Here is a 16,518-nt window from a genome sequence, read left to right as displayed (position 1 = left end):
GTTATTTTTCCCTTTACATATAGCAGTGATTTTTCAACTGGTGTGCCACAAGAATTTTTAAAGCATGCAATATCTGACTATTTAGTCAGGGGCACGGACCTCTTTTCCCTTAGATTGTCAAATTTAAAAAATGACAACAGCTATCCGTTGTGAATGCCCTGTCGTGGACCATAAATATATAGGTAATATATCAAAGCTGTATCTTATTGGTCACATGACATAATAAGGTTGCATCTTATTGGATGCAACCAATAAGGTTGCATCCAATAAGATGCAACCCATTGGTTAGTTCTTGGTACCAGAAATCTTTACATACAGGCATCTAATTTTTTTTCTTTTTTATTGAATTTATTGGGGTGACATTGGTTAATAAAATTATATAGGTTGCAGGTGTACCGTTCTATAACACACTATCTGTATACTGTATTGTGTCTTCCCCACCCCAGGTCAAGTCTCCTTCCATCCCATCACCATTTATTCCCCATCTACCCTCTTCTTCCTCTCCCAACCCTCTTTCCTTCTCATAGTCACCATACTACCTTCTGTGAAGCACCTGATTTTTAAAAAAGGTCACTTGGAGCAAAAAGGGTAAATAATTACTTTTTTTTGTAAACTAATCAAAGTTATACCCATTTTTGCCAGATTAGCAAAAATTATGATTTTTGGTGTGCTGCAGAACTGTAGTAATTAGTTTATGTGTGCCATGAGATGAAAAAGGTTGAAAAAGAGAAAACTTCTGTTGGAGCCCAACCCAGGGCTCCATTCCCTTATGAACTGTTTGTTATCTTTCGGCACCTGCAATTCTTCCTGAGAGCTTAGAAAACAGGAGAGAAAGACTACGAGTGTTACTTAATCTTTTTGCTTACTTTCTACAGTTTAATTAAATACGCTTCTAACCAACATCTAGAAAGTAAAAAATGCTGTCACCAATATTGTACTGATATGAAGAAAATTAAGAAAAAAATATCTACTTTTTAATAAAATTGGGGAGGAAGAGAAATATGTGAGTGGAATATGATAATTCATCTTTATTAATGTTTTAAAATATTAGGTCAACTCAAACCTGTTTCTATACAACAGCAACCAAGAATAGATTCAAAAAGATTTTCCACCTGGCTGGCGTAGCTCAGTGGATTGAGTGTGGGCTGCGAACCAAAGGATCGCTGGTTCGATTCCCAGTCAGGGCACATGCCTGGGTTGCAGGCCAGGTCCCCAGTGGGGACACATGAGAAGCAACCACACATTGATGTTTCTCTCCCTCTCTTTCTCAGTCCCTTCTCCTCTCTCTAAAAAAAAAAAACAACAAAATCTTAAAAAGATTTTCCATGGTCACGGACAACAGTGTGTTGATTTTTGTGGGACAGAGATATAAGGAGACTAAATGGTAATGGAAAAAAACAATGCAGAAGAAATTTGGCTAAATTATGCTCTACTATAAACAACAGAATATATATTTAAAATGGTACCTTTATTCTGTCAGCAAACTGGTATTTTTCTATGATCATTTCCTGCAACTGGCAAAAGTCTCCATTCAATTCTACTCCATAGAGTTGCAATGCTGAACTGTAAAGGTAACCCTAAAATATGAGATGCAAATGAATTAACTTTTTATTGTGGGTTTACTTCTACTTGAAATGTAAAAGGTCAAACTTTTAAAAACAGAATTCAATAAAGTGAAAATAAAAAATAACATCTTGCAGTTTATCTACAACTTAAAAAAACTTTAAGAACTTAAAGACTTACTGGTCAGGAACTTGATTGTAGTTTATTAATTTCCATTATTTAAAAGTAATTATATTTTTAAAGATTGGTTTCTTACTTTTTCTGATTAAACTGTGCATTCAACAAAATGAAAAAAGTGATCATATACAGATTCTCTATGTAATACCCTATTTCTGTAATTTCTTTGCAAGTTGCATCAGGGGAAAGCAAAAAAGGAGAAAACCTGTGGGGACTATAATTGGAAAATCATGCACAGTGGAACAGCTGGAGGTGTGTTCTGTTTGGCTTAGGGAAGTCAGCTTGCTGTCTGGCAATCTGTCAAAATAATGACCAATTTGTTAACAAGGATAATCAAGAATTGACTATATATTGTTATGTATCTATTTGGTGTCAATAACAAAACAGTATCTGGAAGGAGAGGCCAAATCACATTCTGAATATCATTTTACATCAACTAATACATAAGTGTAAACCAAATTTGTATTTATGGCTCATCACGGATTTTAGAATATGTTTAACAGAGCATATGTAAGTATTAAAAAATCTTTTGTTGACTGACTCAGTGACTGAATGCGAAGAAAAATAACTATGTTTAAATTTACTAATGCTGCCACATATTGGCATAGCTCATTACTTCAACTATATACCTTTTCAACAAATCAAACAAACAAACTGAACAACAGTGGACAAAGTATGGTAAATAATCTCTAATGTTCTCCAAACAAAACCATCTGACAACTGTGTATTTTTCCATTAAGGCTATCTTTCCTAATCACAGAATAAAAGTTTTAACACTGAACAATAAATGAATCACTGAAGAGTTAACTGTTCCCGTGCAGCGCCGGCAATGGTGCTGGGAACTGCTCTGCCTGCTTCTGGCATAAGCCTCTCCTGCTGTTGGCCACATGTTGTAACAAGTTTGCTAATGACAACCAGAAACCACATTGCAGTTTTTTGATTAAACTATTTAAGAACATTAAAAATACTCATGATTTAAAATTTTTAAAAAGCCACATTGAAGTGATATTTCAGAAACAAAGGTCTACAAACTTTGGATCACAGAAAATTGGAGCAAGATGTGTCTTTGCCTGGCATTTAGTTTGCTCACTTAGGGGAGGAACTTGAGGCTCAGAGGTGTTAGGTGACTTTCTTATGGGCCATGTGCAATTTCCTAGGTCAAGTAAATTTGTCAGTTTTATAAGAGCTCTTATCAAAGCTAGTATACAATTTTAGCACAGTGCAAAGAAAACAATCAGAAGGTGGTGGTAGCTGACAGAGCAGCAAAGTGTTGAGGGTGGCCTGCTTCTGGTTCGTTGATATTCTTTCATCTGTGTCACAGAAACAAACTAATGAAGGAAAGCAGAGAGCTGGCCTTTGAAATTGTAAATTCAATATACTGTTTTAACTTTATTATTGTTACTACAATAAATGAAACCAAGCTGTCACCTTGGATGGTGGCAGGCAAAACTGTTGCTAGGAGGAGAAGAAAGTATTTTCCAAATGCTGAGTATGTCCACAAGCTGGACTTTACCCCATAAAGGACTGTGCCAAGCCTGGAGCCAACGTCAACCAAGAGCTTTCCCGACAGATCAGGGAGTACGTGATGATAAATGAACTTCAATTCCATGAGAGAGAAGGAATGAGAAATAAATCCTGGAGAATTAGAACAGAATCAACATCATATTTTGCTTCGGTATTAATAATTCCATTCTGTATTTCTTAATCTTTCACCTGTATTTATAAAGGATGGTTCATGTTTTTATTTTCTTAATCAATGAAAGCCCTTCAGAGGTTATTCAGAAAAAGTTAGTATGATAATTTTTCACTCATTCACTCTGAACTGTGTTAGAGAATAAATATGGAGTCTCCGACATGTAAAAGACCTCCTGGGAACAGCTACTCAGCTGCCTGTCCCTATCACTGTGCCTCTCACTTCCTTTTGTTCCTATGACCTATTGTTCGTTGGGACTGCTTCCTAACTCCCATACCATCTGGCTTTCTCATCTTACCCCAGAGCCAACCACAAAACTGCCTCATATTGCTGCACAGACCGTAGACTACCAAATGAATGACCATCTCTGGAGTTGCACAATGTGGCAGCCCTAACCAACCTAAAATGTGTTCTGGATTGCAGAAGAGGGGCAGCACTGAAGGAGGTTTAAATATTCCTGTAAACTGTTATTTCCTTTAGTTTAATTGCTACAATTTCCAGCCTCCTATGCCATCTTCTCAATCCATTATTTCTGTAATGAAATATCTGGGAGAGCCTAAGTCTGTTTGTTTCTGATACAGAAGTAACTCAAAGACTCACTGTTATGATCTACATAACAATGATCTGGAAGGAAAGAAATGTTGATCATAACTAATAGAATGTGGCAAAGAAAATGGCAGCAGGCAGGCTAATCACTTGGAAGAAAATAAAGGGCGTGGTTAGTCCTCAAAAGTAATAGGCAGGTGGGCTTTGACCACTGTAGTCCTTATCTCTCCAGGATCTTCATCTGCACTACCCTCTGTGTCACACTAGTGCTTCTGTCCTGAGCTACAGAGTCATCATTAGTGGCGAGACAAACCCCCTGTCATAGAGGGAAGGAAACTCCCACAAGGTGGTAGCTTTTTCATATTCACTACAGTTATCTGGGCTGCCATGGTATTCAGTCACTATTTACAACCTGATTTTTATGGGAAAATGCATTCTAATCTTCAAATTTTTATTGTTGAACATAAGATTATAAAATCTTATATAAATCTTAATAAATCAGATCTGATAGTGTTATAGTTATAATTCACTTTTTAGTTTTCTATTGTTTTTGTCTAAGTTCTCTATTCTGTGAATTTCAACTACCTCAAATAGAAACCATAAATACTATCTAAAAATAAGAATCTTAAAACAGCAAATCAGGGAAGTTTAATCCCCAATTATAATATGGGTACAATATATTTGTATTAGCAACATGTTACCACTTTGGTAGTAGTAAACTTTTGAGAATGGTATTGAGCACAAGTTTCCTTATGTGGAGGATAGCCCCCTCTAAGCAATAAATCTAAGGTAGCAAGGAGACTGAAATAGCAGTCTAAAGTAACATCCTAAACAATCACATCCAGTTTGGACAAAGACTATATTAACAGAATATAGTAGTAGCATGCAGTAGGTCTAGTCTGCCATTTGGGACACACGTGCTGCATATGAGGGGGCAGAGATGCAGGAGAACTTCTGTCATTAGTGTTGGTTTTCTGTGATGGACCACAGATACTCTCTAGGGCAAGTCATGGCCTGAATAAACTCTTTCTTAAGATTATCCATAATTCTTATCTGAGTTCATGTTCATTCAACAAAATATTTTCATTGGGAGAAATTTTGGCCCCTTGACTATATTTAACTAGTATATTTCTCTTGTTAATAAATCAGCATTAAGTCAGTTTCCCTACTCAGTGACTTGTGATTAGTTTTTTTACCTGAAAAGTCACCTCTGATTAAGCAGTTTCTGTGAAAAGCAGATCCGCTCCCAGGAGCCACTAAGTGGCCTAGCTTCCTTAGACAATACTTCTATTTTGTCTCCCTAGCTGCAGTAGTTGGTAATGGCTATGCTATAGGTTGGCCTTTTGCTTTCAGAAAACATTGAATGAGTTTGTCAATAATTTGCATACTCATGACATCTAAGGAGAAGTACACACAAAATCATCAGGTTTGAATACTTGAGTGCCCACCTAAAGGTGCTGTCTGGTGTGAGCCACACACCATACAGTAGTTTCTGCTCATTTTTCCTTCCTCACATAATGAATCAATAAAGTCTTCATCATAAAGGAATGCATCAACGTGAACTGTGGGTTCTGGCCGCTGCTGTATCTGGTGGAGAGAAGAAACACATCAAAAGAAACAAAGTACAAAGAAGTTTCTTTTTATTGCTAAATAAGGCAAAACATCAGTGGTTCATATGCTAAAATCCTGCCAGCAACAAGACACAGAAAGGCTGGCAACTGTGCTCTTCTTATATTTTATTTCTGAGAGGTTTTTTTTTTTTTTTTTCTTTTTTTAGGGATGGAGGGGACCAAATTACTTTATTTGGAAGAATAGTACACATGAAAAAAAAAGTGGATAATTTGGTACAACTTTTAACAAAAGGCAAAGGTAACTCCGACATGAATGGACTGCTTTGTCACCCAGTGGCTGCAAGATGCCAGCCAAAGGCTGAGCTCTCATCACTGTCGCCAGGGCTGTGCCCGCCAGTCACTCTGCCAGGGCAGATTAAGAGCCCCCATCTAGTGGGGTCAGCTGCTTCTGTAATGGATTGCACCCATTCATTCAGGTAATGAGTCTCAGTGAAATCACACAAATGGGGGTCATTTTGTCAGTGGCCAACTTTTTATTTGACCTGTGATGATGCAAAACATGGCTATGACAAATATATAAAATTTTAATTGAAAGTATTTTGAGACCATCTTGTCCATCTGAAGCAGTATATTTTACTAATAAAGAAACTGATACCCAGAGAGATTTCTCCCAAGAAATGACACTAGCTAATAAGAAGGGTATTCTGAGTCCTACATGTTAATGACTTACCCAGCAAAATACTTAGTAATTTTTGCCTAGAGACAAAGTTTTCAATTAATAAAAATCTTAGTAAAACTTCATGCTCACAAATAATGGCTCTTTCTTAATACTGTGGTACATTTTATATTGTATAATAGCAAGTGGCTACAAAGGAAAAAATGTCTGATTTCTTCTACCTTAACTGTCATCCTATCTGCTTGGAAAACTACAAAATTATATCTACATCTACACAAAATCTATATCACAAGTATGCAAAATATATGAACATACACAAGAATCAGAGGAAAACGAAGATAAAAACACTCTGTCAGGATAGGGAATTGTGGGTCAATCATTAACATGTAATGAATACTTTCCTCATTTTATGTATTGTGGTATATAGTGATACTGGTAAGATTTATTTATTAATAACATCCAAACTGTATTACAGAGATTTCTCAGTTTTAACACTATTCACTATTTTCCTCCTTTGAGAATCCATTCTGAACGAGTAGATGTTTACTAAGATTTGCTAAGTGTTCACAATGTGCACAGCACTGTGAAAAATGTACAGGATTTAGTTCCTCTGCTCAGGACTTACACGCTGAAAAACCATGTGCCAAAAAACATATGGTTTTTTGCTTCTTGCTGGTTTCAGGTCAGTGGGAGAAGAGATTATAATCATTAGCTTTGCTTTAAGAAACATTATTTATAGCATATGTAGCCCATAGGAGTTGGGATTTGAAGGGACTTCAATGAGGGGGCTGCATGGATAAGAATAATGAGAACTAACTCTAGGAATAAAGGAACAGAAGAATAAGCAAAAATTGTACAATGCAAAAGTAGGAGAAAGAAACAAAGAGGTAAACTTCACCATTGATAAAAGTGAGGGAAACAGACCAGGGAAGAGAAAACCAGGACAGTGATATAGGTAGGACCAGATTACTGCTGGGCCTTGATTTTAGGGATGGGGTAAGGTGGTTGCATGCTTGGCAAACAAGACATCTTCAAAAAAATATTTGTTGAATGAATAGTACTGGGGAGCCAGAGGACTACGGACTCAAAAGAATTAGGAACATGGTTGAAGCACCAAATGAAAAATTATTTAAAGTAGAATTCAGGACTATCAGTCGGAGAGGCTATGGGACTAAGGAAGAACTGGAGAATCCTCAAGCAGCACTAAGACTACGTTAATAATGCATTTACCTTTTGGAGGGCTAGATGTTCTGAGGGAAGCATGCTTTCTAGAGGTAAGCAATTCCGAAGATCTTCTGCTATGTTTTTCAACATAGTGTCATTATTATCCTGAGTGAACTCGTCAAAATCTCCTGGAACAAAAAAGGAAAGAAACAGCTTTCATGGTTGTAGTCACACATAGACTAAGTGATTACAATGGGCATATTTTCTGTCACACAGCATCAATTCATAACAATAAATAAACCTAGCCAATGAAATATTCAAATGGTAACAAATGTTCCATTAAAACTATTCAGTTTTTCCTTTTTCCAAACTGCTTGAAAATATAAACCTTGATTATTTTAGCATGTTATAGAAAAACAAAGGCATTTAAAAAATGTAGTAGTTTACTTTTACTCAAGAATAGCACTGCCATTAGTTTGTAGGGTCTTGAACTCACTAGTAAGTAGTCAAATACTCCTTTTCTGACCATATCTTACAAGTTTAGGAGGTATCACACAGGGATTACTAAGAAGATAACTTTAATCAGAGAATTCCTGCCTGCAGTAAAATGTACCGAAGACTTGAGATAATAAGTGCTAACAGCTGGCGCCAGCCGACAGAAACTTTACAACAATCAAGCTGCTCTACTGCATTGAGCAGCAGATAAAATGACCATTAAAGTAGCATATTTCTGATGGCTGTGGCCTACTTTTAAATGATCTGGCAAAAGAGGGAGTGTGGGAGTGTGTAAGCCATAAAGATGAGACAGTAAAGATCAGCAATTGGTGGCTCTAGATGAGAGTATGGAAGTGGAGTTCATTATTCTGTTGTTTCAATTCTTTGTTTAATTTTTTTAATTGTCTTTAAAAATATAAGATTTCTAAGAAGCTCATATATAATTTTAAATAGAATGTAACTTATCTGGAAGCAAAATACTCCAAGTTGGCTACTATCTGGGATGCCAAATATAGACTGGAAAGGACTACTAATGGAAATATTTTATTTCTCTCTTTAAAGACTTTCTTATATTGAATTCTTGCTGGAATAAAGGGACCCCAAAGAGTCTGTGTCTTTCTTACTGTTTTAAAATAGCTGTAGAAGGAAAACATGAAGACCCTGAAGGAAATGTCATCTGTCTCCACATTGCCTATCTCCCAAATCTTTGGTTATTTTTAAGTAAGCTCATGATTTCCTTTTAAACATAAAATAATTCTTGTGTTGGTTCAGAATGCTATTCTCATGTCATAAATAACAATTAAAATTTGAATAATATTTTACAGTTTACAAAGTTCTTTCACGCAGAAACTAGGTTATTTAACTTTTATAACATGCATGTAAGGAAAACAAAGCAAGGTTATATTCCCTGATTTACAGCTGAGGTAACTGAGTCTTCTAAAATTAAAAGAATTGTGAAAAGGTACAAAGCAGGCCAACAGCAGCACAAGAAAATAAATCTAGGTTTTCTGCCTCTAAATAAAGGTACTCTTTCACTATACCACTATGTCCCTACATATAAAGGTTCTTTCTCTGCATAATTTCCCTTAGAGAAACAGTGGTTAATATGAAGATATATTACTTGGCTCTCTGAACTGATGTGGGAAGGAAGGCCTTTTAGCTCTTTTTTCTTTCCTCACCTATCTAGTATAATCTAAGCTGGTGCTTCAAAGTATTTTTAGAAGGAGGCTGAATATAAATTCTAGAATAACAAAAATATTATTAGGTTCATTTCAAACTGTTTCAGGTGGAACTTAAATAGCATCTGTGGTGCATTAAAAAAAACCCTGGCCCTTTCATTGTATTCTTAAAATCTAATTAAATTTTCTCAAGGTGCTAATTAATAACTAACATCTGCTTAGCTTCCCTTCAATGACAAAACACTGGAACCCTCTATGACTCGCATTTAATTCTAATAATATCACTCATACCAGTGATCTTTAGCAAGTTCTCTCAATTTGTAAATAGTGTAACTAAGAAGCCAATAAAAATCTCATTATGTTAAATTAAGATATTTCAAAGCCCAACTCCTTGGGACTTAATTCTGTAATATAAACAACCATGTTAATAAAATAGTTTTCATGTAGGTCTGCCTTATAAAATGAGTCTTAGACACTGGAAAGGGAACTTAGACTATGACCTATTGCTAAATGACAGCATGCACCCATGCAGCTCTGATATGACAGTTGCTCAGTGTTTGCTTGAACACACTCAGGGACAGCATTTCTTCCTCATGCCAAGCCAGAATCTGCCTCTCCACACCATTAACTCATTTTTCCAACTTCAGTCTGAGAGGAAACATCATCTTTAATGTTATGCATTTATTAAATGGGCACTTACAGCATGCTAGATTTTGAGCAGTGCTTTTCAAACACTGTAAAACACCTAAGAATCCTATAAATGATACTATTATCATTTCTATTTTATTAAAAAGAATCTGAGGTCAGAGGTTAAAGTGCTTGCCTCAGGTCATATTGGCAAAAAAAATTGTAGAGCTGGGATGGAATGCAGGTCTAACTCTAAACTCGTTAATTACTATACCATACAGCCTCTCTAAAATGGCAAACAAGGCAGCTGGCTGGTAACAGGTCTCCTATTACCACCTTAGTCTTCTCTTCTCCCTAGCTCTGACCATGGTTCTTAATACAATGTGACAGCCACATCCTTCATCATCTGGTTGCTGTCTTCTGGACTTGCTCAACAGCCTATTTATTTATTTATGAAGATTTTATTTATTTATTTTTGAGAGAGGGGAAGGGAAGGGAAAAAAGGAGAGAAACATCAATGTGAGAGAGAAACATTGATCGGTTTCCTCTTGCACACCCACAACAGGGGTGCTGCCCACAACCTAGGCACGTGCCCTGACAAGAATGAAACTGGCAACCTTTCCATTTGCTAGACAACACCCAACCCACTGACCCATACCAGTCAAGGCTCAACAGCCCCTTTAAACATGGTCCTGGAACTGAACACAATTTGGCAATCTGGTTCTCTAATCCATCGCTACCTTAGTTTATTATCCTCTGTCATTTTGTAACATCTAGGACCCTGATGGCTACAGCAGCTGGGTTATTCATAGATTTGGAAGTGGCGGTGGCAGCAGTGGGAGCCAAACATCTTAAACGGTAATAAACAATGCTCAAGGGAGCTGGAAAAATGGAAGATGAGAATGGGTGCAAATTCTGAACCATCACAATGGACTTCTAGCTGTCTCCCTAGTTAAATATGTTTAGTTGGGAGTCAATCCCCCAATTAATATGAGCATCACCAGTCAAGATGATACCATAAAATTGTGTATTAAATTATGCAGTCAGTTAAAGAGGCAGTTAAATGAAGACTGCATTTGTTTTACCTTAATACTAAAGATATCAAGTGAAAATGAGAATTAGCACTTCTTACCCTGAACAACAAACACTGATTCAACTGCATTAAAGGGTAAAAAGAGATTTCTTCAGTTACAGCAGGGATTCTTCAACATGGTCCCAGTTAAGAGGGTCCATGTATGGGCTTTATATGGCCCATAAAGGGTATCAAGTTGCACATACGTATGTATATAACCATACGTATGTGTACTTTTCTAGAAAGAAGGTTCTTAAGAGGTCTTTGACAATAATAGCCAATATTTATTGAGCACTACATGTGAGGCACTGTGAAAACTTTTAGCTCAATATGGTTAAAATTAGTTTTATTATATATCTGTGGCAGTTGACAAATAACTTCTGAAAATAACAAGATATTTTTACCCTAATAACAACTATAAAACATCAAAAACATAGGATATATTACTTTAGTGTGTGAAACTGGAATTCATTTAATGTATCATAAGTAATTACTCTATTAAAAGTAAATTCCCTTAAAACATTATTTTTTAAAGGCTGTTTAAATATTCCATCATGTATATATTTAACCATTTACTCCCACTACTACACATTTTTCTATAATTGTGAAAAATTGAGAACACAGCAAATAGCAATTTGGCATACATTGTCTCTGTGTTTCTGATTTTTTTTTACTATAAACTCTTAGAAGTATTATACTTAGACATTTTAAAGGCTTTTACTTTTAGAGAGGGAACCCCCAAAAATCTGAATTATCTTCTGGAGGATGGGCCCCTTGTAATGCAGGCTTTCCCTGCTAGATGAGTATTGTAGGAACCTATCTGTATCACTGTACCAGCTGGCGTCATTGTGAGAGGCTGTGTTGGTTTTCAGTGAATTATTTTTGAAGACTCTTTCAACATATTTGCCCATTTCACTATGGGTGATTTACAAGCTCCCTTGCCCACACGTGTTGAATGTTCATCAGCTTCTGACCAAAAAAACAACATGACCCCCATGCCCCACCATGCCTATTCCCCTGATCTTACCCCAAGCGACTTTTTTTTTGTTTCCCTGGATAAAAAAAGTCCTCAAAGAGAAATATTTTGCCAATGTGGAAGAGGTGAAACAAAAAATGGCAGAAGCAATAAAAGGCATCAAAATCAATGAATTCAAAAACTGTTTTTGAGTAGTGGGAAAAACATCTCAATAGGTGTATTGCATCAACTGGAAAGTACTTTTAGGGTGACTGGAGTTTAAACATATAAGAATAAATACAAATTTTTAATAAATATATTCTGTTTTTTGGGGGGTCTCCTCCCCTCACATTGTCAAATTTCTTTCCTGTAAGATTACACCAATTTACTTTAACAGAAAAGAAAGACTATATGTTTCATTAAACCCTTATAACATTGAATATTCCATAAAAACAAACTTTGTTGTTTTAATTTGCATTTCTTTAATTACTAGTGAGGCTGAACATCTTTTAACATGTATAATAGTTATTTCAGAATGTGTGGTAACAGTATGTTGGCTGGAAAAAGATTAAAGAAAGATGTTAATCAGTTGCCTAAGGACAGTAAAGTTTTTCTGTCAAATTATACATGTAGGTGGGAAGGGAGTGGAGAAAGAAGAACTTCTCTAAAGGTAATATTAATTCTTTAAAAATATTCTACTTATATTTAATTAACTATCTGGAGAAAGAGAAGTAACTAAGGCTGAGTCTAGATGTCAAACCCCACTCTTTATACCTAGTCAGGTATTAAATCCCCCTCTTTTTCTTTTGAATCCTACTTCTTTTTTCCCACTTCAACTACCTCATAAGTCATCACCTCACACTTAAAATACCATTACAAACTCATAACTAGCTCCTTAACATCAGTTTCTCCTCATTACACAATACCTTATACACCTATTTTAAACTAATCTTGCTTAAACCTCACTTTCATGTCACTCTCCCTCCTCACAATTTTTAGGTGATTTTCTATTTTTCAATGTATCAAGTATCACTCTAGCCTTTAAGGCCCTCCATATCACCACAGTCTAACTATTCTATTTTCTGTTCTCATTACTCACTAACCTAATTTTTCCTCAGGACAGGCAAATCTTTTCAGTTGTTTTCCATATTCATTCGTGTTCATACTGTTCCTCTTAACTGTATGCTGTTGCTTTCTGCAATAAGGGCTAGTCCGAGTTACTTCATCTTCATGAAGCCTTACCCTTAACCTCTAGCCTTCACTTATCCATATCCTTACCTCTAATGACTTACAATGCATAATTCAACACTGGGGTACATATTACCTAGTATTCAAACATACCACATATTATTCTGAATACCCTATCCAAATTTTTCAAAATTTTTGACGTTTCTTCTGGTTCCAGACGTGATGGCAACTTCCCTCACTTTCCCCTGTTCCTCCCCTCTAAATACAACTAAATACCCTGGAAATAACTTAACAGGCAATCATAAATGACTCTAAAAGCTAGAAAGAAGAATATGAATTCTCTAGGGGCCTCAGGACTTAAGGAAAATCATTGTGGTGAGTTCCCTGGGTTTTCTTTTTATCTTCCATGTAGGCTGGACAGAGAGGCCTGCATCCCAGAACCACCAACAACAGGCAAAACCAAAAAGAGAACAAAGAAAAGCCTGCTTCCTCTCACCAAAGGCCAATAAAGAAGAACAAGAGACCTTCTGAGGCGCCCTATCCCCCACGCCACAACTCTGGGCAGCATCAGGAGAGCTTAGTGTCTCCAGGCCCTCCTCCCAGTGGCATAAAGAGACCTAGGCTTGGCAGCTCTCAGCCTTCTGCGCACTGGCAGAGAGCAAAACAGGCCATGTATTGCTTGTTTTCATAGCCCCCACCAGTGGGCGGCAGCTCAGCCACATGAGCGATTCAGGAAAGTGTCTTTCCCTGTGCAGGTGACTCTAGCTTAGATTAAGCAGAAACCCCAGCAGTACCAAAGAACAAAGCAGAACTGAATAGCACTGGAAGAGCACTGAAAAATAAATTGTTATTGGAGCTACAGCCCAACAAAGTAGGCCAGAACCAAGTAGCTGAATCTAAGCAGGGAACTGCCTACTAATATAGAATTGATAGGATAAAGAGTCTTAGCATAATCCCCAAAATACCTAGGATACAACTCAAAATCATTTATCAGATCAAGAACAGGAAAAAATTATAATTTCAATCTAGCAACCCAGATGCTAACATTTAAATGAATCAGAAGTTAGATGATCAGACAATGATTTTAAAGCAACCATCATAAACATGCTTCAATAAGCAATTATAAATTTTCTTGTAACAAGTGAAAAGAGAGAAAATCTCAGCAAAGAAACAGAAGTTACAAAAAAATATTAAAGTGGAAATAATAATTGAAAAACAATAATCACAATTTTAAAAAAATTTGCTGGATGGGCTCAGTAGTAGAGTAGAGATGACAGAGGGCAGAATTAGTGAACTTTGAGGACAGATCAACAAAATTTACCGCATGTGAAAAAAGTGAGAAAATAAACTTAAAAATATACATATAACTGAACAGAGCCACAGGGATCCGTGGGACAATAACAAAAGACCTAGCTTTAGTATAAGAGTTCCAGAGGTGGGAGAAAGACTCTGGGGCAGGAAAATATTTGAATAAATATAACTAAAAGCTCCCCCAATTTGGTGAAAGACATAAATCTAGATTTAAGAAGCCAAGCTAACTCTAAATAGGATAGAAGCAAAGAAATCCACATAATGACATAACATAAACTTCTGAAAACAAAAGACAAAGAACAAACCTTAAAGCACCCAGCGAGTGTTGATTCATTACCACAGAGGAATATAATTCATGACAGTGAATTTTTCATCTGAAACTATGGGAGACAGAAGGAAGTTACAAAGTTTTTCAAGTGCTAGAAAAAAAGGGATACAAACTGTGAATTTTATATCTGATAAAACTATTACTCATGAATGAAGAAGAAATAAAGAAATATTCAGATAAAGGAAACCTAAGAAAATTTGTTGCCAGCAGACCTACCCTTAAAGAATGGCTATAAGTTGCTCACCAACAGAAAGGAACTAGCAGAAGACGACCTGCAACTTCACAAAGAAAAGAATATCAAAATGGGTAAAAATAGAATAAAGAAAATAGACTATCTCCTTATTAGTTTCTTAAACCATATTTGATGGTTAAATCAAAATTTATAAAAACATGCCCTAGACAGATAGCTCAGTTAGTTCGAGCATGCCCCTGATACTCCAATGTTGTGGGTTTGATCCCTGGTCAGGGCACATACAAGAATTAATCAAGGAATGCATAAATAAGTGGAACAATAAACTGATGTTTCTCTCTCTCTTTCTTTCTCTCAAATAAATAAATAAACTTGAAAATTATGAAACCATGTAATAGAGTAGTCAATCCACGTGGAGGAAACACATAAAACAATATATTCAAAAAGAGGGGGAGGGTAAAGTGATCTAAATAGAAATTTCAATATTTCACTCAAGTGATAAAATGCTGATACCAGATGGTGGTAAGTTACATATTATATTGTAATATTCAGAGCAACCACAACAAAAACTGCACAAGGAGAAAAAGTCAGAAACATTATAAATAAGAACAGAATTTGAAACTATTCTAGTAACCCATAGAAAGGCAAGAGGAGATAAAAACATCTTGAGAAACAGAAGGAACAAACAAAAAATGAACAAGAAAATGCCATATAAGTTCTAATATATCAATAGCTATTTTAAGGGTAAATGGTCTAAACATATCAATTAAAAGACAGAGATTGGCAAAGTACGTAGATTTGTTTATTTAAAAAATATGTCAATGGATATTTTTATTTTTTCCTTTTCTTTTTTAATTTAATCTTTATTATATTTTTTCCATGACCATTTAGTCCCCTTATACCTCCTTCTCACCAAAGCACCATATTTTTCAGACCATAAGATGTACCTAGATTTTAGAGGAGGAAATAGGAAAAAAATTTTGAAGCAAAAAATGAGGCAAAATATTTAATAACATGAATAACATAATATTTCACCAATGTAAATGTAAACAGAACTCAACAGCAGCATTAACAAACATTATTCCTCCCAAATTTTAGGGGAAAAAGTACATCTTATAGTCCAAAATATATGGTAGATTTAAAAAATACAACCCAACTATATATGCTGTCAATAGTAACTCAATTCAAACAGAATGACATAGGAAGATTAAATGTAAAAAAAATGGAAAAGAAATATTGTGCAAGCATTAGTTTAAAAAATAGGAATGGCTATATTAATATCACTTTAAAGCAAAGAAAATTATCAAGAACAAAAAGGAACATCATCTAATAAGAATCAACCCATTAAGAAGTCATACACCAAAACAAAGCTTCAAAATACATGAAACAAAAACTGATAGAGCTGAAAGGAGAAATGAACAAATCCACAATTATAGTTGGAGACTTCAGTACTGCACACTTAGCAGCTCATAGAACTATTAGGCACTGAGACTTCTGGTCAAGATGGCAGTATAGGTAAACACAGCTCACCTCCTCACACAACCACATTAAAATCACAACTAAAACATAGAACCACCGCTCAGAATCGTCAGATATTGAGTTGAATGGAAGTCTGACAACTATGGTATTAAAGAAATCACATCCATCCAGAGTGGTAGGAGTGGGGCAGATGCAGAACGGGCTGGTCCCACATCCACATGTTGCAGATAAAAATCTGGAAGGAATATCTTGGGAGCAAGGAGTCTCAGCCACATACCAGGTCCCATGGCCAGGAAGATAAGTCC

At 35.9% G+C, this 16,518-nt stretch overlaps 1 protein-coding gene across 1 annotated transcript in view; it reads right to left on the bottom strand.

The window, feature by feature from the left end:
- LOC114493392 overlaps positions 1 to 16,518 on the bottom strand; it is a 31,145-nt gene that overhangs the window by 9,669 nt on the left and 4,958 nt on the right. The window contains exons 2-5 of the mRNA XM_036029266.1: positions 7,457 to 7,578; positions 5,428 to 5,566; positions 3,254 to 3,375; positions 1,467 to 1,577 (exon numbers count right to left, since the gene is read on the bottom strand). Of these exons, the coding sequence (XP_035885159.1) occupies positions 1,467 to 1,577; positions 3,254 to 3,375; positions 5,428 to 5,566; positions 7,457 to 7,578 (494 nt within the window). The remainder of the gene's footprint in view (positions 1 to 1,466; positions 1,578 to 3,253; positions 3,376 to 5,427; positions 5,567 to 7,456; positions 7,579 to 16,518) is intronic.

This window comes from Phyllostomus discolor, chromosome 1, assembly GCF_004126475.2.
Source record: "Phyllostomus discolor isolate MPI-MPIP mPhyDis1 chromosome 1, mPhyDis1.pri.v3, whole genome shotgun sequence".
Taxonomy (NCBI): domain Eukaryota; kingdom Metazoa; phylum Chordata; class Mammalia; order Chiroptera; family Phyllostomidae; genus Phyllostomus; species Phyllostomus discolor.
Note: the sequence above shows the minus strand (reverse complement) of the source record. Positions and strands in the feature narration are given on the sequence as shown.